Below are 23,113 nucleotides of genomic sequence, written 5' to 3'. Positions count from 1 at the left end.
ATCTATAATGGCACATTAACAGGATTGCCTGTTATTTCCACTGATTAGTGGCATGGTGAATCCTAAGGGAGATTGACCTGACTGGTTTCATATATACTAAAATCCTTCCAAGGGAGCATTTTTGTGCTTGCAACTGGGTGGAACTGAACTAAACAAGACATTCGACATTTGGGGGTGATCCATAATCTCCAGGCCTCCGGAGTATGTTGATTATCAAGTGATAGATGATGAGCTGAGATGATAAGAAAATGTTGGTTGATCTTGGTGTCATGTCTGTGGAGAACACATTGTGAAATAGTCTCCTGAAATGGGACACAGTAGACTTAGGTTGTGCCAGGGGCTTCTTTTTGGGAAGAAACAAACAAAAGGGAAGTGGCATACTTCCTAATTTTGTTAATATAACTTTCAGCTTCCAAAGTCAACTATTTCTATCCTATGCAAAATACACAAATATAGATATTGTAACCAGTATAGTCCTGTATTGCATTATTTTTTCCTTAATTTTCTCCTTCATGCATATTTTTCTGTGTGTGTATGTGCATGCAAGTATATATATACAGTATATATATGTGTGGTAAGTCAAATGGAAGAGAAGTATAATGGTATTAGCAAATTTGAGGAAGGACACAATTATTGAAATAAGTGCTCAATTTATTTCTGAAAGTTTTGCATTCATTTATCTATTAAAGTATTATTGTCCTCCAGATGTATCCCCATGCTTTGCATTAATTATGTATCCTAAATCATAGCTAGGAATCACCTTCATGAAAATCACCCCTCTACTGGGATGATTTGGGATCCTTTATTTGACTTTCACAGTTCGTTGGTTGGTGAAAACAGATTTTATAGACTTCCAGCAAGTTACTTTGGAGCAGGTCTATTCAATCAAGCTAAAAGAATTGCTCTAATGGAAATTGCTGATGGCTTGCAACCTTGAAATCACTAATGAATAAACACCCCTTGTTACGCCTACTTGTTAATTGGATGGATAATATCTTAAATGAGTTGAAGGTGGTTGGTTTAATGAAAGTTCTGGAAGTACAAACATGTGCCAAGATGTTGCAACATCATAAAGAATTTGCAACATCACTTGCAACATCATAAAGAATCAGAAAGGATCTTGGGGTACTTGGAAGATAAACATTAATTATGGTTGAAGCATTTATGGATTATTGTCCACTTCATCATATGTGTGCATAACCTGAAAGGAGTAGGTATAAAGTATGGCATTTACTAGTCTTTTCTTCAATGAATTACATGGATAATCTTCTGAAAGCTATATCATGATAACATGAACTGTTTTCGTACTTCAGTAGGAATCCATATAGTTCCTTCTCTGTTATTCTCCCAAAATGTGTTTCCCCAAAAATGTGTTCCCTAAACTTGGTGGAGAAAACATACATGTAGTCAAATGTTTTGTATATACCTCTTTTGGTTGAAAAGCTCAGTGTAGCTGTGGAACAATGAAAAGGTGCTGACATACTGTTTGGAATTGTGAAAATTAGGTTAGAATTTATATTCAAAATTAAATTATTTTTTTGAAAGTAGTGCTAGCTATTTTTTTAATTACATTTCTTGTATCACATGACTGCACTGAGCAGTTGTAATGTTTTAATAAATAAGCACAATTAGGTGTAGAATCCGCTCCCAATCCTTTTTATTAATCCTTGTGGAAATGACGGCTACTTTTAATGTCTAAAATTTCATGTGTCAGAATCTTAGGGACTGCAGATACAAATGGAATTTGCACATTTAATTTTCATAAATCATTCTTCTACCAAAAAGGTCTTTAATGAAAGAACAGTAAAAGTTATATATCTTAGGAAAATTTTATGATGAGAACAAAATGGATATTAAAAAACAAACTTTTTTGAGATCTCCCTAATTTTCTTCAGCAGATCTGATTATTACTATAATTGCACATCATGGAATAATGGTCTATCTCAGTAGAATTATAAAAGTTAATAAAAGGATTACTTAATCTCATATTTTTCCATTTGTTAATTTGCCATCCAGTTTTTCTTCCCTTCTCCAAATAAAAGGGCAAAGCAAAGATGGAATCAAAACATTAATTATAAACCAGCCTATTCATTTCATATCAGATAAAATTAAAAATAACCATATTCTTTGCTTATTTAAAGGTCTAATTTAAAGAGTTACCAAGAAGTACTGGTTATGTGTAATTTGAATGAGAAGATGCCCCCTTCCAAAAAGAGTAACTCAAAGACATGTTGTACATGTAAATGCTTAAATACTCAGATGTTTCACTTATGAAGCTTCATCCAAAAGAGCTTTGCCTCACAGCCTTGTCTAGATATTATGGGAGAAAGAAAGAGCCAAAGAGGAAGGATGGAAAGTCCTCTTCTTGTCCCAGTCAAGAAATTCTTAAATCCAGAAAATAGTGCTGCTAATATCTGTTTATAGGAATCTCTGCCTTTCATGGTCCTCAGATGGAAACCTTATGTCCTTTTTGTTTTAAAGAAAAATAACTGTTGAGCCATACTTTTATACTTTCGGCTACCATCCACAGAAATGCATATATGGTACTCAAGTGGAATTGTAGTTCTGATGTTTAGCAGAACTAAAGATCACTTCCTTCAGAGCACTAGCCACATGATGTGCATACGACATCAGTAAAATTGTTTCATTTACCCGTTCATGGTATACTGTATGTTGCCGCCTGAAATGTTTCTAACCCAGTTCATGTTTAGACAAATATCTCACACTGAGATTGGTGGATGTTCATACATCTCATGCCCAGATTCTACCTATGGTAGGATTAAGAAGATGCCTTGAACAGCAATATTGTTTTTGCTGTCTCACTTTTACATGGACTAGAACCTGGAAGCCTCTTTTTTCAAAGGATTCCTCAGTAATTAGCACCAGCTGGTAAGTGAGCACCAGTTAACCTGAACCTCTTCTTGTGTTTATCTAGCTGAAGTTTTGAAGCCTTTTGAAGCCCCTCAGCCCAACTTTAGGACAATAGAAAAAAAGGTGAGTTGGATCTTTCTCCTCAGGTCAGCGATATACCTTGCGCCAATTCTGGGACAGAAAGAGTATCTTCATATCCATTCAGTCTTGCACTTGGAGTAGATTTTAATGAGAAGTTCTCTTTCTCTAGATATAAGGAAGCATTTGTTGGGAAAGGACAGTAAGAAAAAAAGGAAAGGCAACAATCACATATAAAAAATTCAAAATTCATACATTATGGTCATCTTAATAAATTATGGTCATCTTAACAAAAAACAAATTATTGCTTGAATAATCTTGTGTTTTGGCACATGTTGAGAGTTCATTGCAGAAAGGTAGTTGGGGAGAGATCATAAAGCTTGGATGTTGTTTGGATGTGCTGATGATCTCCTTGCTCCTCCTCCTCCTCCCTCAAGCATTATTCTTACAGCTTAGCAGAACAAGGAGGCTAATTGGAAGCCTATGGTGAGATTGTCACTATATCCAATCAAGCAAAACGCTACATTTCTATATTACTGTGTGGGTTCAGCCAACAAATCAGAAAATTCTCTGGCAACTGAATCCACCTTTTTAATAATTCTGTGATTGAATGATAAAAAATGTTGGCTAGATTTTATTAATTGTGCCACTGTATAAAAAGCATTATGTGGGAAAGTTTTTTGGCAAATCCCGAGATGAATTTTATCTACACAGACCTCTCTGTATGGGGTCAAATTCTCGATGAAGGGGTGCTGTTGTGTCTTTGCAAAAATAGGGGTTTGTAACGTCCAACCACAGAATGAGAAATGTGACTTGGGATCATATGGATCTACAGTGCAAAGTCAAGTATATTCTTCATCATCTAAACATGGCATTTCCCTAATTCACTTGTCCATATACATACTTCCTTCTAATGTCACTCCTCCTGATTCCTGAGGCAAAATATTTAGACAGGGTCTGAATTTCAAATCAGAATCAATCCAATGTCAATTGCTGCTTTCAGTCGGACATTGTTCTATGCCATCGTTCTCCCCAGGCCCATCCCACATTTGGCAGATGCTTTTCTCATTGGCAGGATAATCCAGCATTCACTGCAGCTTAACTAGCTGTGCAGTAAACCATTAAGACAGCCTGTTTATTGATGAATTCTGTTGAACTGAATTAGATGTTTTCATACATAGGTTGGATGCCTGACAATTACTGATGCTGTAATAATCTCTTCATTGCTAATGATTTGGAGTAAGTGTCCTTCAATGTGCCTTCAGACTCCTACTATTTTTATGAAAGTTCAACGTTACTCCAGAGTGAAACTATTTCAGTGTGACACAGCTACAAAGCAATAGTGCCAGACTGTATATACTCAATTATAAACATACCCTGAATATAATTGTATATCTCCAATTATAAGCATATCCTGAGGATAAATTCGGAAAGAGGATTCTGTGTGTAATTGCAAGGTTGATGGACAGGTTGTTCCCACACTCCAAATAATCAGCTGTCACAGAACTAAGTTGATCAGCATCTAGAGAGGCACTTTGGAACTGTCAAAAGGTTTCAGTGTGCCAAATGAGATTTTTCACTCCTCCTTTTAAATGCAGACCTTTGGTTCACATCCCAATTGTTGAAACAGGAATTGGCCATTGGCTGATTAGGCAGCACTCAGCTAAACTTGCCTGAGCTTGGAAGTTAGGTAACTTTGGGTCTGGTTTGTAGCTGGGTGGGAAATCAACTGGAAATTCTAGAGCTGCAACTAGATTGAGATATTAAAAAAAAAATCCTACAAGATAAGAGAACAGTTTTTCTCGACAGTTGCCAATAAAACTGCAGGGATGTGTCCATGTAACCCCCCGTAGGGTATCTTTACTCTTTCTTAATGAGGAAAGACTATAGCGAAAAGGAGAAGAAAAGGCCCAGAGCCACCTTAGATATAGTCCCACCAAAAATAGTGAAGGACATTTTGCTGTTCTGTTCTAAAAATAAAGAAAGGCTAATAATGTGCATCATGATGCCTTCACCAAATAGGCAGTCAGTGTTTTAAATTCATTGGGTTGCAAATTTCAGGATAATAATGTGTGCCCAGTCTACCTCCTGAGCACTTATGCAAAGCTCTGAATGTATGATAGCTGAAGTACAACTTTTATGATAATTACATACCCTGTTTTTTTTTTCCATCTGTGCTAATACATTTCCAGGCAGCTTAAATTCCACATTTCAATATTAGAAATCCACTTTAATTAGAAGTAATCCTTGGTGCTATGTGCCAGTCAGCTGTATTTGCATTTACGCTTTTCTGTGAGGCTGCAATATAGTTTTTCTGTTTATCATCACGAGTACACTCCCGGTGTAAATCTACAATTTCATGTAGGATGGGGTTGGCAGTCAGCCAAAGTTTTAATTTATCTTTGCTTATCTTATTCCAGTGTACCTAAAGAGGCTGGTGGTGTGAATAACAAAATAGGACATCAGCTGCACGAGTGCGGTGGTCTCGACACGTTTCACTCAATGCCGCTATTTTTCGGCTTTATATAAGCTCCCTGAGAAGCGAATCTGGGAAGAGGGGCTTCTCTTCTGCTGATTGCTCCCATGGACGATTGGCCAGCAAAATATTCATTCTCCTGGGGAAGAAGGAAAACCTACTGAAGAAGTTCTAAAACTATAGCTGCTGTTTCAGCTATCGGATTGGTCAGGAGAGAATAAAATAGGCAGTTCTCCACTGACTGTGCTAGTGCTAATTAATTATTTTCCATTCAAGGCAATTATATTGGTAAAATATTTGCACTGGGTCTGACAGAATATCTGCTCATCAGCAAATTCACCTCCGTTGCCAATTTTGGATTCTTGCTTTTGAAACCATGGGCTGGTTGGTGTTTTTGCCTTGATTTCGTCTTCTTTTGCTCTGCCTCTTGCTGTCACTCACAATAATTGGGCCAATCAAAGGCAGGAACAAGAATTTATTACACCTTTGGCTTCAAAACAAACTTCATTTGCTGGAGCAGCCTTTTCCCCCTACGTGCCACCGTATAGTTTGACACTTCTTTTAAATACTAAATAGGGTTTATTAAAGGTTAAATCACACAGAAATGTTTATATTTTTGTGCAGATGTGTTACAGGAGCTGTTTGTACACCTTGTTAGGTAGGTTAAGGTTTGGGATATATATGAATATTTCAGATGGTGGGCAGTTAAAACAAGGTCTACTGCTGCTTTATTACAGACAACCTCTAAATATTTTACAAAAAAGTTCGAAAAATATCCCTCTCTTTAAGACTTTCATAAATGTATTTGGATGATTTTCACTGAGTTAACAAAAATGCAAGTAAATCATTTTAACTTGAAACACCATCACTTGAACCTTCCTCAGGTGTCATGTTTGTGGGACCAAGTTGTCTTCAAAGGTCTTACAAATTTCTCAATAGGCGACTGATGCTCATCCCTGCAAGGCTTCACCATAAGCTGTTCCTACTGCAGTCTCTAGTGTTAAAAATCGGTTTGGTAATTTCTCTTCCTTTCCATCTCCATCTCTGGTAGGAACGTCCAGCTTTGCGAGACTTGTGGGATGTGACAGACTTTGTCCAGACTACCAATTTTAAAACAGAAGCAGGACTCAATCTCAGTTAAATAAAATCAATTGGCAGAAAGACAATTGACCCACTGTTTCTCTTTCGTGGTTTCGGTTATTCCTCCGCAGAAACTCTTGAACATATTCTAACTGAATACAGCTCTAGACATTTTTTTCAGATATGACTCAGCTATATAACCTACACTGTATATCCAAAAACTCCCACATGAGATTTAGTGTGCTTATTGTTATTGCTCCCAATAAAACCCCTCCGCATAACCCTAAAAATGTTAATCCTTGCACTTTCTATTATTTTCCCCAAAAGCACATCAGTCATTGATCTTGATCACTGAAGAGACAGTTTGGCTGCAAATTTGTAAAAGTCGCCTTCTCTTTTCCACGTCAACCCCACAGTTCATCTCTTACCTTACAGGACATAGGAAGCAGACTGGGCATGGTTTCTCAGAGAATGTGGCATAACCATCCAATGCTCGAGACCATTATGCACAACACATTCTTGTTGGGTAAAGCAGAAGCAAATCTTCCCTCTATTCAAATGCTATTCTTAGAGCATATATGCAAAAGAAAAAGCAATGAGTTGTTTACAAAAGATATTTTGGTCTTAATCAATATAATCACAGCACACTTAGCATACACCTGAGTGAATTTTATGTAAGTATATATATTTCTGGCAAATATTCAATAAAACAAATTGTCCTAGGTGGAATTTTGACAGTAAATATTACCACAATCTGCAAATATTTGACTTCTTTCATCTGAAGCTTTGCAATAACAATAAAAAGGTCTGATATCACCCATAGCCCTTCTACAACACTACTACCAGTGGAATTTGCAGGAGGTCAAAAAAGGCAAGATGGCAATCAGGGCCGCAACTAGGGGGGCAAGCGGGGTATGTGCCCTGGGCGCCGCGCTGGGGAGGTGCCAAAATGGGTGCTGGGGGGGGCGCCAAAATGGGTGCAGAATCCATGTTTGCCCCGGGTGACAGAGACCCTAGCTGCAGGCCTGATGGCAATCATGGCATTGCATTGAAGCTCTGCTCCTTTTTATGTGCTTGTGATATTAACATATGTACGAAGGGGGGAGGGCTTTGACTGAGATACTGATGCTCTGACTGCCATCTTGCCTCTTTTGACTGCCCAGCTGATATCACTGATAACTTCTGTTGTTGATTCCCAGAAATTGAAGAATGATCTGGGGCTTTACTTCTGCTAACTCAGAAACATGTAGAACAAGGAGCATGGAATGATCAATCACTGTCTCACTGCAAGCAGCCATAGGTCTATATTTAGAAAAATCCCTTTCTCCACCCCAATTCCACACAAACATGGGGGAAAATTGAAAACCCAAGCAGCCTGGCCCTTTGCAGGAAGGTTAACTGCAACCCCAGGGGGAAACTGACAGAGTCTTATAAATTTTATCCCTACTCTGTAGCTTGGATTACTAAGGGAGAGATGCAAACTGCCTAGCCAGGATTCCCTTTAAAGGACCTGCTAAGGGGAAACCATAGAACCAGAATTGGAGTGAGGCAAGAATGGTCTCCTATAAGAAAACATATCAATGTGTTGCAGAAAGAAATGCTAGCTTGCATGGTTTCAACTGCACTGCAGCTAAGCTGGAAATAAATTGGCTCAAATTTCCAACCTGGTTGGTATCATGGAATCAGAGTTTTGTGTAGAAATGCTCTTAGTATTTGACCATATGGCAAGAAGAGATTGAGTGATAATTAACATGTGATTATTTCTGACCCATAGAAACAGCTATTTCCACTTCCATAAACCCAAGTTAACTCCAGCGTCTCCTGCAAGGACTAAATGTTGGTTGTTTCAAACGAGATAGCAAATAAAGGATCTTCTTGCTGGTGGCACCCCCCCCTTTTTTTTGAAATCTCTTTCTAAAACCATTCCTAGTACCTTCTTTTAACCTTTTTTCCCAACCAGGTAAAGATCTTTTTATGATCTTGGATTGTTAAGCCTTTTAAGTTCCTTTAAATGTTGTTTGAAGTTATTTTATTATTTCTGTTCTGTCAATTATCCTGACAACTATTTCTGTTGAAGGTGCAAAGCTTGGTTAAAGACCAACAGGTTCTTATATCTGAAACTGCTGCAGTTAACATTTGGTGCTCTCATAGAACCCTTAAAACAGGATACATGGTATGTTAATTTCACCCACTTAACCAATAAATAACAGAAAGTTGAATTTTGATGTTAAATGGTAATGCTAAAGTTGAATGTTGAAATTTGAAGGAAAGCTTCAATATGAACATCTGAATTGCCCATGTTGATAGTGCTGCTTTAAACCCTGGCCTTGATGGAAAGGGCTTCACATTTTGCTCTAGGGAGCTGGCAGTTTGAGAAAATGTGGGAAGCTGCAGAAAGGAGAATGAAGCTACAAGCATTGTTATGCAAATGGATGTTGGATGAGTTAAACTGAAATTATAATAATAGTTTGATAATGCAATTTTCAGAATAACATCCTATTGGATGCAGTGGGTTTTACTTCCAGGTTAGGACTGCAGTCTAACTTGAATTGATTGGAGCTTGTCCACTGACTGCTGACCTAAACAATTCATCTCATGTTGTTGTCAATCCTAATTATTCTCTGTAGACAGGATGGAGATTTGAGTTTTAACATTTTGCTGTGCTTGCAGAAGTCTGGACTGGAACTTGTCTTCCACCTGGTAAAATAATATTAAGAAACTGCAGTACTAATCCCCGGAAATAGTTTATGCAGGAATTTTTATTCTCTTAAATCTTCCAGTGTTAAAGCAACAAGAAAACATTTAGAATGTCCTTTGGTGGTATCTTATTACACTTGCTATAATATGTAAACTGATATTCTTTGATGCCAGCACGTTGCCCATACAGAGAAATCTCTGCACAATTAAATGAATAGAAAAAGGAAAAAAAAGAGGATGAACTAAAAATCATCTCTCCCCCCCAGTCTGATTAGGATTAAAGTACATTACTCAATTGTTAACACAAATTGGCAATAATACAAAAAATCTACGCCTTACATTAGTCGAGAAAAATAACTTCATTTGATTACAAAAGGATAAATACACTTTCTTTTTGTCCTACTGCCACTCTTGTACAATAGGTGAGCACTGCGTTGACAGGGCACAGTGCTTCTAAGATATACAAGGATATGACCAGCTTGAGATTTATTGAGTTGGGGCTGGTACACATGTGCATTACTAACATCAGACAAAGAGATCTTTCAACCAACAAAGGTTACAGAGCAACGTTCACTAAAGCACAGTTGGAAAAGGGGATTAAGGGGCTGAAGCAGGCCAATATGGCAGCTTTGAAACAGATTTCCTTATACCCACAATGCACTGACAGCAAAGAATGCCTCTATTTGGTTGGTCCACACACTGGGAAGAGGTACGGTTGCGCACCAGTTTGAAGGAGCGAGTTTTTCGACGTTTCTGTCTTGGATTCCCATCTGGGGGCAGCTACCCAAGCCTTTTTGAACCTGTGTAAATGTCTGCAGCTGTCGTTGTGTTTAATAGTAGTAACAGTACTGGCAGCTGCCTCACTTAAGCTTGAGCCAAGAAGTAACAGTCCTGGTTGATTGGGTTGTCCACAATGTATACATATGGCTTAGTTCAGTCTGGCCTTTTCTTTAGTCTATATATGTGTGACAATTGAATAATTTCCCCCCTTATTTTTAAAATACTTATTTGCATCTGGTTCTTTTTCTCTCTTTTCTGGACGCCTTCCTCTTAGAGCAGTCTGAAGCTGATGCCTCCCAAGCTGTGTAGCTTAAAATATAAAAAGCCCACTTAATCCTAATGGAGCAATCGGTGGCAGTAGAAGTAGCAGGCTTGGTATTGATATTGCCCCTTTCCCCGAGCTTTCGCTGCAGCCATCCGGATCCACATCACAACTCCGCTTCTCACACAGTACACCAGTATAGCCTTCCGGGCACTGGCAGCGTATATTGTTGTGGCATGTCCCTCCATTCTGGCAAATCTGAAGTTCATTATCACATACGTTTGCTGCAAGTTGGAGTGGGAAGGAAAGAGAAAAGCATAATCAGCATAAGACAGTTGGTTAGGGAACACAATGAGGACGTGAAAAGCACTGGCTTTTTCCCCTAAGAGTATTTTAAGAATGAAGACCTTGGCCAGCTCTACCATTAGAGGAAAGTGGTGCCCATCAGCTGTACAGAGGGTCATAAAATGACAACTCTTAATTCTTCTTTTGGATTCTTACTACTAAGGATGATAGACATGCTCCTGTGATTCCCCCCCCCCCAATAGCCAACTGAAGTACTGTGCACCTTGATTTGGAGCAGCTTGATATGTGTGAGATCATATGTCGTTGTGCCTCAGATTGCAACACATTTTCATGAAAAGTGGAACAAGGAGGTATGAATAACATAAAGCTCTCTTTGAGACATTTAAAGCAGCCATGTGTTTCTAAAGGTTCAGGTGGCTGCTTTGAAAACATTCTGGCTTATATACAGCTGCTCACTTTGGCACATGGAGATGATTGGGAGCAGCTTTCAAAGCAGCCACCTGAGGCTTGTTAAAGACATGGTGGCTTTCATGAGTTAAAGAGAGGTACTTTGTTGTGACTTCAGGCACCTTGTCTGAATGCTTTGCACAACCCAGTATGTGCCACCCGAGGCACAGGTAGCTTCATGGAAAAAGGCAGTTCCTTTTGCTTGGATACTCTTGAATATACTGAAAATGTCAGACGCATCCACAGAAGCCACAAGGGTCCCCAAATGGCAAATCTTTTTGACTGAAGTGGTTGGCACTTGTGAATGGCAGCAAATGAAAGATCTAATTCTTCAGCCAAGCTATCCATTTAGACAGATCAGTCATGCTGGGACTATGCCAACTTAGGCAACAGCTGGTGAGTCAAGAACTGCTCGTGAAAAGTAGAAAGTTAGGTATCACCGTATCTAGAGTTCTCCCTGACCTGCTAGTTTTCCAGCTATGGAAAAGATGCTTTTACTCCAGCTACATTTTGCAGTGTTACAGCCTTGAGAAAGTTGTATTAAATGCATGATATTTCTGATTGTATTGACAAGCTTTAAGAACTGCCTGGAATGTCCAGAAATCACACCATCAATTTCATAGTAAAATACTTTTTTAACATAATCCCAATCAGGTAATCAAGTAATCTTGGGTTCATGCACATAGACTTCTGCTTTTAATATTGTGCTTATTGATCCAAACACTGTTTGTATCCTTTGGGATTAATACCTGTTTATGTATTACATGGATTAACTTGGTCAGGATCCAAGTAATTCTGTACCTCTATGAATGCATACAGAGGTAATGCTCCTGATTCTGGAGCCACGGCCAAGTAGTTAGAAGCAATATGTCTCTGCAGATCCTCTGTATGCCATGATTATTACATTTATCATAAAAAGCCAATATTTGCAGCAAGTAGCACAGAAATCAAGCACATAAGAATGCAGCATCCTGCTGCTGAGAACAAGGGAGAAATGAATCCTTCACACTGAGAGATTTTACATGTGATAAATAAGCTAAAAGCATGAAGAGGATATAGTGCAGCAAAGAAAGCATGCTTCTTGAAGAGTATGCAACCAAATGTAAAAAGAAATAGCAAAGCTTTTTCCATAGACCACTTCTACATTTTGCAATGTGTAAACATGTTAAATATATATATATATATATATGGCCTTTGAGACAAATCAGGTACATAAAACTTCTATTAACCACTATTTATAACAGATAAGAATTATCATTCCATCTTACAGAATCATGTTGACCTATTTTAATATTCTTCCCTCCTTGCATTCCACCCACCTTATACATCCTCTGTCCATTTAATCTATCCTTCTTTTAGGATACTGAGATATTGTAAAATAGCTTAGATTCTGAAAACAATGCCATATTCCCATGCTTTTCTTTTCCCAGGATGGGATCTATCTCCTGTTACAAAGCCCTCAGGTAGTGACGCCATGAAAGACCTTGGAGAGTTCTTGCAATTTGAAGGAGATAGCACTGGGCAAAATGGACCAGTATCTGACATGATGGGAAATTTTCCATATTATTATTTCTCTATTTCTATCTTCTAGCTAGTTGACTCACTTCCCATGATCTTCTATGTTTTATTTCCCTAAATTTTATCTATATTTAATTTTTTTTGACACAGTGCCAATGGATTCCTTCCCCACAAAAGGAGTCATAGAAAGAAATTTGACAAGTCTGATAAATGATAGAAAGCTGTTAAAAATGATGTACAAACTACAAACATTCTTAAAGATAAAACTCCAGATCTGCTAATGGAATCCTCTGCTGTTAGGCTTATGGTTAGACTTTACTAATTGGACATCATGTCCTATCTATCTGAACCTGCTGCTCAGACTACCAATGTAGCCCTGTCTTTTGAGGGCTGAGTCCATTCTGAGGCTCTAAATGGCATGGGAGTGTTGCTGAGATTTTCAAATGATTGATTAATGAACTGGGCCTTCACTGTAGGAGACAAGTTATCCATTTGAAGAGGACTTCTGATAAAATACTCATGAACCATGCTCTAAATAGATTTATGGAACACAATACATGGCTCATTCTATATCCCAGATACATCACAGAACTTGGTTATGATTCAGTAGAATTATGGGAATGTGCAAAATCCTCATAATTTTAAATTTTATTTCTAAAGATATTTCAGGCTTGCTAAATATTCAGGATAATTGTAAAAAAGGAATGTAAGAATACTGAATACTCATTGAAATGCAGGATGAAATGTAATATAGATTCAATTGTAAATTAAGTTGATGTCATTTTTATAATTGGTTCTGTATCAACTCTTCTGCACCTTCAAATCAATTCTGCCTCAAACTCAAACTCATTTAATTGTGGTCAATAACCAGCAAAGTTTAAACACTATCTCAGAAACCAAGAGTCTGTGAGTTCTAGTCCCGCCTTAGGCATGAAAGCTGTCTGGGTGACCTTGGGCCAGTCCCTCTCTCTCAGCCCAACTCACCTCACAGGGCTGTTGTTGTGGAGAAAAGAGGAGGAGGAGGGAGTATTGGGTATGTTCACCGCCTTGAGTTATTTATAAAAATAATAAAGGTGGGATAAAAATCAATCAATCAATCAATTAAATAAATAAAATAAACAGTAATTTAAAACCTAGAAAATTAAGACTTAAAAACCGGAGAAAGGGTAGAATAAACAGAGTAAAATAGGAATCCAGTAAAAGAAAAAAAACCTTCATAATGTCAGCACTGCAAGAGTAAGCCATCTTATGTGTTCTTATGGAAATCACTGCAGGCAGAAACTTAGCAACTTGATTGGAGATAGTAGGGTTCCAATCTTGAGTAGGAAACAATTTTTGTTAGGAGGTTGTAAACATACGTCTGCATGTAATTTGTCATAGAAATACATGCAATAAGGTTTCAGTTTCATTCTGACCACAAGGACAGTGTCTTTCAGTGAATAGAGATCAACTGAACTTCTAGTACTGCTGAGGGTAAGACATTGAAACAAATGAAAACTGGGCAAACAAGGTAAAGTAAGTTGCTTCCTGCTATAAAAAGTTTCTAATTTGGAGCCCACCACTTAAAGTTGGCTGTAGCAGCCAAATCTTTCTGCCACGTTATGTCAAAGACTCTTTGATGGATTTTAGCTTTAGCATGCTCTAAACCTAGGGGCAGTAAAGGGTTGCTAGAAAGATCATAATCACACAGGTCAGCTGAGATTTTTTCTTTCCACCTTGATGAAGAGCCATCAAGAAGAATTAATGCAGCCACGGAGCCATAAGAAAATAGGAATTTAAGACAGTAAAAGGGTCAACAAATGTGGATTCTCACTTCCAGTGAAATCAAATCAATTTCCATGTGGATCAAAGCATTTGAAACACAGCATAGCATATGGAAGAGCACTTGTAAAAACTTAGTCTAAGGACTTCAAATAACTGTAGGTGGATTCCTGTGCACTTCACAGCACTAGAGATATAAATTTTAGCTTTGAAAAGCTTGACAGTATGCACCTGCTCCCTTTGGAGTGAAAAAAGCCCCAAATTGCTTTAGTGTTATTATTGGCTTTGGCAAAAATGCTTCTAATTTGTTCCCACCAAGCTCCAGAGGATTGAAAAATTACACCAAGGTACTTCAGAGTTGAAACTAGTTCAATTTTATTATTTCCAATTTGACATTGAAGTCTGTGATGACTAGGTCTTCTCCAGAAAACCATAATTTGGCCTTCGAGTGACAGATTGTAAACCCTTCCTACCTGCTGAATTCTGCGAAGGCCTGCAGACTTCTCCTGAGGCCCACCTCCAGATGCTCTGAAGCATAATCTCTGGAAGATGGTGTCCATCACCACTGTGATGATTGCAATTTTCCCACTTCTTACTAGTCAGCTCTTCACTGCATTCCTAATGAAGTGTACTGTTTCCATGTTTAATGGAAATTCCTTAAGAACTGACAGCTTTATCCTGACTCATATTGAAATTAAAAGAGATTGCAGAACAGCAGTGCTTGGATGCTCTGGCAGTTACCTAGAAAGCAGAGTCTTAGTGTCAAATATTGAGCTGACTTCTAATTTTCTGTATGCAAATGAGTTAAATAATGATGCTCTTCCACTTCCTCTCCAGCATGCCGTGCCATAATTAATATGAGGGCAACCAACAGGCATCATTGAAATACGTCCCTCCTTCATCACCTTTCTCTGTGATTCTTTTTACGGTGCTAATGTATTTTTTATGACCCATTGACACAACACTGAAATGTATCTAGCATTTCTGATCCACAAATGTCACACCTGCATATTAAGTTATAATAAATGCTGCTTGCTCAGAAAATTAGGCTGATGACTGCCATATGTCTGCATTTTAATATAGTTCATACAATGTGCTTAATTGGGCAAATTTATATTGCAAGTATCAACCAAGAGGAATAATATACCATAAACAAATCTGATAAGGTTTCAAGTCTGAGAAATTATTGCAAACAGCAATAGAAGAAACAAATGTATAATAAGAAATCAGGCACAGATATCAATTATTTGTGTATCTTCACCTTCAGTGGAGTCTGCTTCACATAGACATGTATATTACTTGATTATCCATCACTTGACGACTGGCAACCAGCCCTATGTCAGCTTCATTTGGAAGAAAGCTGCATTGAGTCCAACAATATTTACACCCAGATAACTGCACTTAGCACTGCAGCATTAATTGACTGACTGCACTGATGTGACTTTGATTTTTCTTGTGATGTTAGAATTATGGCGGTCCATTCAAAAAGCATTGAAAAACATTCTCTTTCAGTAACAATTAAGTAATTTTGAAGACATGCTTTTGTGGCTTCATAACTGAGTATTCATTTCCACTTAGAGCAGCAGTCTGATTAGTCATTGTTATTCTTCATAACAAACTCCTGAATAAGTTTGTGAAAGACTGAGCTATGGTACACTGACTGATGTTTGGTACCTCTGATTTACATCTGAGCTTTCACTTCATTTGGTTTGAACCTAATAGAAGTTCCCCAAATTATGCAGCTTAAAGTGAAGATAACATGTTTGAAAACAGCAACCATATCCATGCCATCAATATTGATCATTACTGGCTTTAAATAATTTATGATAAATCAATAGCTAATTAAGTGCCTCTCTTCAACTCCAGATGACATCTTGTTTATCTTTGGATCCTGAATGCAAATTAGGATATTTTCCCATGTTTGCCAGTTTATATAGTATATAATAAATTTAGTTTCAGATTTATTTTTATCTGTAAATCTTTTGAATTCTGTGCCTTTGGTTTTAAAGGCATTCGTTACCATACAGTAATATAGCACTTTATCAAAAAATAATGTAAGTCCTACCTTAATCGTTTATGCCAATATATTTTACCTTCAGTGGTGGCAAAATGATGTGATACTGCACTATTGAAATAGTTGCCACATTCTATCCCAAACACTAAGACAATTATAAAGGTGCCAATGGTAGCATAATCTAATGTATGATGTGCAATTAAGTTTAAGTTAATTTGTTATGCACAAATTTTATTTATTTATTTATTTATTTTCCACATTTCTATTACCGCCCATCTCCCCCCAAGAGGGGGTTTGCAGTGTTACTTCAGGACAACACTTCTACATCAGTTTGATAACTATAGATTTGTTTTTACTGAGGTGGACTAAGGAAACTTTCCATTTTTATTTTTCATTATGGAAAATCATAACCACAGATGCTAATTATACCCATTTTTTCACAAAATCATTAATATTTGATCCTAGAGTTCTATGCAGTTTCTTAAATTTCTATGCAGTCTGAAAATGTACCCATGTCTTAGAAATATACACTTCTCCTTGTGGATCTCTTGGGGATTGCACAGCTATGAGGGGTAGAAAACACATTTTTTCATGCATCAATTATCTGACTTTAATGCACAGTTTATGCCTTTTTGTCAGTTATTGACATTTTGGATGGAAGGTTCTACTATTTTGAAAAGGCGAATTCCAATATGGAAATATAAACAATATATTTTAGCTCTAGTTTTACCTTTGATGTTTGAATGAAACTCATCAACTGTAATTTTCAAAGCTGAATCTCATAATTGTTGCTCAATGGAAAAATATCATCATAGGTTAAAAGAAACAGGCATTCTCATTAGAAACTGAAAACTTTAAATATAAATAGAAGTAAAAGGAAGTACAAAGCTATCTTGCATTTAAATGCCACAGTTGGAAATGATTATTAATTCCAACTGACACCTTTTTGATAGCTTACCTCGACATAGCAAGATAAAAGGTCTGGCAATGCAAGAAACCTCCCTTGTTAGCAATTGCATTATGCAGAAGTATTACCTGAAGATTTCCATCTGCCTAGAAGTGAGAGCTTGCTATTGAACAATTTGATCTGTTGGCTATGTCTGAAGAAGTCAGATTAGAATTGATAAGGCAAGACTGAGAATCTTGTGCAGTATTTCCCTCTGATCTAGGCCACTGTAGGATCTATTCACAGGCAATATTTGAGAATAGATGGACGTACTCATAGGTGATAACTAAGATTATCCAAGAATGCATATTTTGTAACCACAAATTAGAGCTGGAACAGATTAGTTGAATGGGTCTGCCTCCCTGCGGAGTGGGGCAGCACCAGAGAATCTCAAGGCCACCAGGGGGTGATTTGACCATGACAATCTGGACAGATCTATCTCTCCCCTCAGATCACATTGCCACTGCTCCGACATGAAAACCAAGTCTGGGGTGAGGCCACTGTCTCGAGTCAGGTCCTGAATAATCTGGGACAGGTCCATGGCCACCATGGTGGCCATGAACTCCTGAGCTGCCTCCAAGGCACGCCCCAGGGATGGCAGATTGAAGTCCCCCAGTGTTGGTTATTGTTTTTTGCTACAGGAATTAAGGTTACTATGGTAACAAATCATTCTGGCTGGGTGAAGAGGTCGAATTACATTGTCCTCAGTTTAGGTGTTAATAGCTGCATTGCCTGAGGGGAGGGCAGCTTGCAGGACTGTTTAGTTTTTAGCCTTGCAGCCTGAGTGAGCAGATCACTCCTCTCTGAGCGTGTGTGAATGCACAAGCCTGTAAACGTTTTTGTGCTTTCTGTAAATAAATTTATTCTTACAGAAATGCCTGGTTTGTGATTTTTCTGATCTCTCTGGGCCAAATGCTTTCCAGAACTCTGCAAGACCCAGAACCATAAGCCTGGGGGTACTCCACTGCCAGCCCCGAGCACTCTGCAAGACCCAGAACCATAAGCCTGGGGTACTCTACCGCCAGCCCCGAGACAGCCTCCAGCAGCTCAGGCAGGGAGGTTGCCACGCAGCAGGGAGGCTGGTACAGCAGCAACACTCCCAACTGTTCTTGGGCACCCAACTTAAAGAACAGGGTCTCACATATCTCTGTTGCATATCTATATTCCAAAATAATTACAGCACATTTCTGATGGCAAGTTGTTTAAAAAAAAACTGAACCAAGGGTCATTTTTACAAACAAAATGTTTTAATATGTGCTGTTAAAGGTTTGTTTGCTGTTGCATTCTTTTTCTGTTCACTTTTTAAAACAGGTTATAGCTGTTCAAGGACTGTCTGCTATGGTAACTGTATTTTTGCCCATGCAAAATCCCTGAAAGGAACAGTGCACCCCACTGCTTGTGGGGAATTTGTAACCTCATGGCAATAATTTCAATGTACAGAGAAGGTGAAGATCTGGTTAGATTTCAAAATGCAAAATTGACTCCTAAAGCATTCTTCTCACAAATAAAACAGGGAGTCCTGTACTGCATTTGTAACAGAGAATAGCAGTTCTTTTAGCAGACTAATCTGTTGTGATACTGTTCAATTATGCTATGTGGCCAACCCAGTACTTAACCTTTTTGAAATATTCTTGACTTTGCAGATGGCTTGTATGTTTGGATCAAAAGCAGAAATGGTGAGAAAATTCTCAAGTTTTTCTGACCCCCAAACACATTTTTGGGTACTAACAAGAGAATTAATGCTCTAGAGCTCTTTTCCACGAAGTGATAATTAATAAAATACTGAAGACTTCCATAGGTCAAGCTCTTCATAGATACTCCAATCACCACCATGATCGTGACCACCATGACCACCACAGTATGCTTATGAATATGCAGTTGTGAATACTTTTCATTTTCTACTTAAAGACTGTATATTAGAGAGAAAAAAGGCAGACTGACCCATGAGTGCTGTGGTAAAAACAGCTTCCCAGGGCATGTAATTCCTTTCAAGATCTTGAGAAGTGATAGAACTGATGGGAGTGGTGAACCAACTGAAAGAACATGCCAGAATCCTTGGGCATGCTATTTTTTCTTCCAATTGCAAACCAGAAAGCTGATTGGTTTTTTTGTGTCTATGCAAAGAACATTACTTTGAACATAGGGCACACATCTAAAATAATGTATCAACATGCATAAACCTCTATATTACAGCACTGATGGAAGCTGTCTGCTACACTGACTTCAGTAGGGATGACAAAAGGATACCAAGGTGGTTGTATGTAACTGTTACTGTCTTTATGGAAAAAGTAAGCAATTGAGAAAGGGCTGACTCAAAATACTAACAGATAAAAATCTAGTGTTAAATAGATTTAAATAAGATTTTTATTTTTAAATAAAATCTACCAGCTACAGGACAGCTTGGTGCCCTTCAATTCCCTAATACATGCTGATGGGAAGGCACCAAGTTGGACTTTGAATCAGGACATTTAACAAATCTGTAAGGGAACATTTCTTACTTGGTTTCGTAATTAACACTGTGGTAATATCATCTGTTCTAACACAGAGAATGGTGAATAAGCAACTTTAACTAATGTAAGCTGATTCAATCCTTCATTCCCTGGGAAGAAGTTATATAAACCCGAAACTATTTCTTGGTTTTATCATGGAATAAAATCTCAGGGGCCAAAGGGTAATAAATTATGTGTCATTACTGGGGGGGGGGGAGGTCACTGCCTTACGTATCAAAAAGAAGGAAACAATGCTGGTGCATTAACTCATCAATATTTTTCTAGAGCTAATATGACTGCTTTGCTATCCTTGACTATTAGTTCCTGAGCACATCATTTTTCACCAGATTTTTTAGTTTTCCATCCCTTTTAACATTAATTAACAAATAGGAACAATGATGCTTTCAGTACCAAAAAGAAAACTCAGAAAACACATATCCTTCAAATATTTTTCTGCAATCATTCTTGCAATCATTCTACAATTGAGTCATAAATTTTAAAGTACATGGGAACTTTAGTAAGTCTATTATGTTGTTAACTGCAACCTTTTCATATTTCTTAACACTTCTATAAAGATTTTGCCAGCTCCCCATTTTGTGCAAAATCAAGTAATCGAATTGTAGAGTTAAAGCTCTTTTTTGTTAAATTTGAAGAAAAAGTTTCTATTCTAAGTACCAAGTCTAAAAAGAGAGAAATGTTATGTACACTACATTAGTACTTATGATTTACTCTAACTTTTACTAACCAAATAAGAAGCAATTTGCAACTCTCAGAACAAATCATTATTTATAGCATATCTGGATAAAAAGATATTTTACAGAGAGTAATATAATAGTTACAAGCTGAAAAAGTGGGAACAATGAACATATCAGTGACCTTTTAAATATAAATCACTATGGAATTCTTTTTTTAAAACCATCGAGTTAGGAGAATCATGAGTAATTCTGTGACAATGCATCTGTAATAGGACTGTCAACCACTCAGTTGATCAAACAAGTTATATTTAAAATAAACCATTTTTAAAAAAGCATTATTGGAAAAGAAATGTGGACTTGAAAATAAAAGCCTGCTCTTACCTTGATCTACTCAGAAAGTAAACCTTAATAAATTCAGAGGGTTTATTCCCCAAGCAAATGTTCACAGAACTGTGGCTTGAAGCAATTAACAATTGTTCAATTGAATTTACCAAATCCAATGGGACTATTTTCAAATAATCACTCATTGGAAGCATTTATCATACTGAAAGTATTCCTTCGAAGCTATATTAGTGCTCCAGTAAATAAATACTTTTTCTAAAAGTTATACGGCTTTTAGAGATAAAGTAATATTTTTTTTCTGATTAAGTTACTTCTGAACAGGGCTTCGTCATCCCTTGTAAATTCAATCGACTTTATGCTGTTATAACCCCAGGAGTGCTAAATGACTTTCCATTTCCTCATTTAGATGTTTTTCATGTGATGAACCTAACCTTCAGGCTTGAAACCACAATTCTTCCTGATCAGTGGAAGGGGTGTACATATGTCTCATGGTACTTGGGAACAAGGAAACTAAAACTAAAATTTTCACAAGATTCCTATGCACAAAAATTTTATGATGGCATATAGTCAATTTCTGTGATATGTAACAGCAAAAACAAGTTCCTACAGATATTGGAAAAACAAAACAAAACAAAATGCTGAAAAAATGTAAGGGATAAATTACATAGATTCCAGCATAGCACAAACAAAATGAGTATCTGTGTTGTCTAGACCATAAATCATAACCTCACATCTTTCTGGCAGGATCGATTAGAGGATGACAAGAAACTGCTTTCTAAAATGGATGAAATTGAAAACAAATCCAGGATTAGTAATTTAGGAATTACTATTGTTCCAGAGGGAATGGAGTCTTTAAAGGGGGAAATGGTTAAAAGCTTCTAAAGTCACCTGATTTAGATCAAACACTTTCAGAGAGAAAATTATTAGGGATGGGAAAGAATTCTCAACTTTAACTTTGCCATAAACCTTTATTATTGCCTTGGACTCTAAGTTAGTCCATTATTAAGATCCAAAGGCTGCTTTAGTAACCTGAGGGGCACAATCAAAGTTGAGAAGTCTGGAGAAAGCAGTAAATGTGAAAATCAATTTCAAAGACACGAAGCTAATAATAAGAGGCAGAATCAGCTCTGCATGTTTAGCTTACAGATAAGAGAATGAAGGGAAAATCAGAATTTTTATATGATACCATAATAGAGAGCAAATTTTTTCCTGCATAGTAAAATCTTCACAATGCTTACAATTTGAAAATGATATAAGGAGGAAAAAACAAGAGAAGAACAGACGAGTATGCATGGGTAGTTATATATAGAAAAATCTAGAACCATTTTAGAACATCTTCAGGTAGCTTCCAACATTATGTTTCAGAGCAGGGCTAAATACAGACATTTGACTCTCTCTGCCTCTCTTACTTCAAGTAAGTTCAATTAAGTCCCTAATAACAAGAGTTCAATAGCTAAGATGACAATATTCCATTAGTATCAGAAGAGTTCATCTCCTAAAAAGGCTCTTAGGATTTGACTGATGTTTGTTTTTAAGGATATGGATTAAGATTATTAGGGTATATAAAAATGATTATTTGGATGGTTTTAAGAATTTGATTTAAGGTTATTGTTCAAATTGTTTTCCCTTTTTGGGTTTATTAAGATTATTAAAATTGTATTATTTAGTATAATGGCAGACAATGTGCTTTTTAGTTTGATTTTTATTATAGTAGACAGAAATGTACAGAATAGTAGCAGGAAGGGAATAATTAAATAAGTGTTATATTTTGTGGGGGAAGTTGATAAGGAGGTTTATATGAATATTTTTCTTTATTTAAATATAAGGGGTGGGAGTAGCTGTACTTAGTGATTTTTATAATGTGCTAAAGGGGAATGATTTATAGAAATAATGTGATTTTGGTTTAATATAGAGTAAGAGATTGATTATGAAAATTTTTTGTTTATCCTTGCTGTTAAAAGTCAGAAGTCATATCTTTTTATAATGTTGGAAAAATTCTTTTCTCTTGTGTTTTCAAACTTTTTTAGTTTTTCTTTTGGTAGCTTTTTGTTTTTTCATAGCTTTTATCTTTCTCTTGAAACTTAAAATCATTTGTGTTTTGTTTGATCATTTTCAATATTAGTTTAGCTTCCAGAACAACACAATTACGATGCCCATGAATTTGAAATACAAAACAAAATCTGAATTACTCTCTTCTGCAAGGTATATATGGCTTGTGACTCATTGGTGTATCATCAAAGATTGGGACCATGTCCTCTCTAAAATCTAATTCCAGGATAAATAACCTGGAACTCCCCAAATAGGCTGTAAGAAACTGGATTCCAAAATATCTGAGAATATTCCTGAACTAA

General features: G+C 37.0%; 1 protein-coding gene across 4 annotated transcripts in view; it reads right to left on the bottom strand.

Annotated features, from left to right (window-relative positions):
- Positions 1–9,260: 9,260 nt before the first annotated feature.
- Positions 9,261–23,113, bottom strand: part of NTNG1 (netrin G1) — a 234,523-nt gene continuing 220,670 nt past the window's right edge. For all 4 annotated transcript variants that reach the window (XM_063298352.1, XM_063298351.1, XM_063298354.1 and 1 more), the window contains one exon: positions 9,261–10,528. In XM_063298352.1, the coding sequence (XP_063154422.1) occupies positions 10,293–10,528 (236 nt within the window). In that variant the 3' untranslated portion in view covers positions 9,261–10,292. The remainder of the gene's footprint in view (positions 10,529–23,113) is intronic.

Source organism: Candoia aspera, chromosome 3 (assembly GCF_035149785.1).
Source record: "Candoia aspera isolate rCanAsp1 chromosome 3, rCanAsp1.hap2, whole genome shotgun sequence".
Lineage (NCBI taxonomy): Eukaryota > Metazoa > Chordata > Lepidosauria > Squamata > Boidae > Candoia > Candoia aspera.
Note: the sequence above shows the minus strand (reverse complement) of the source record. Positions and strands in the feature narration are given on the sequence as shown.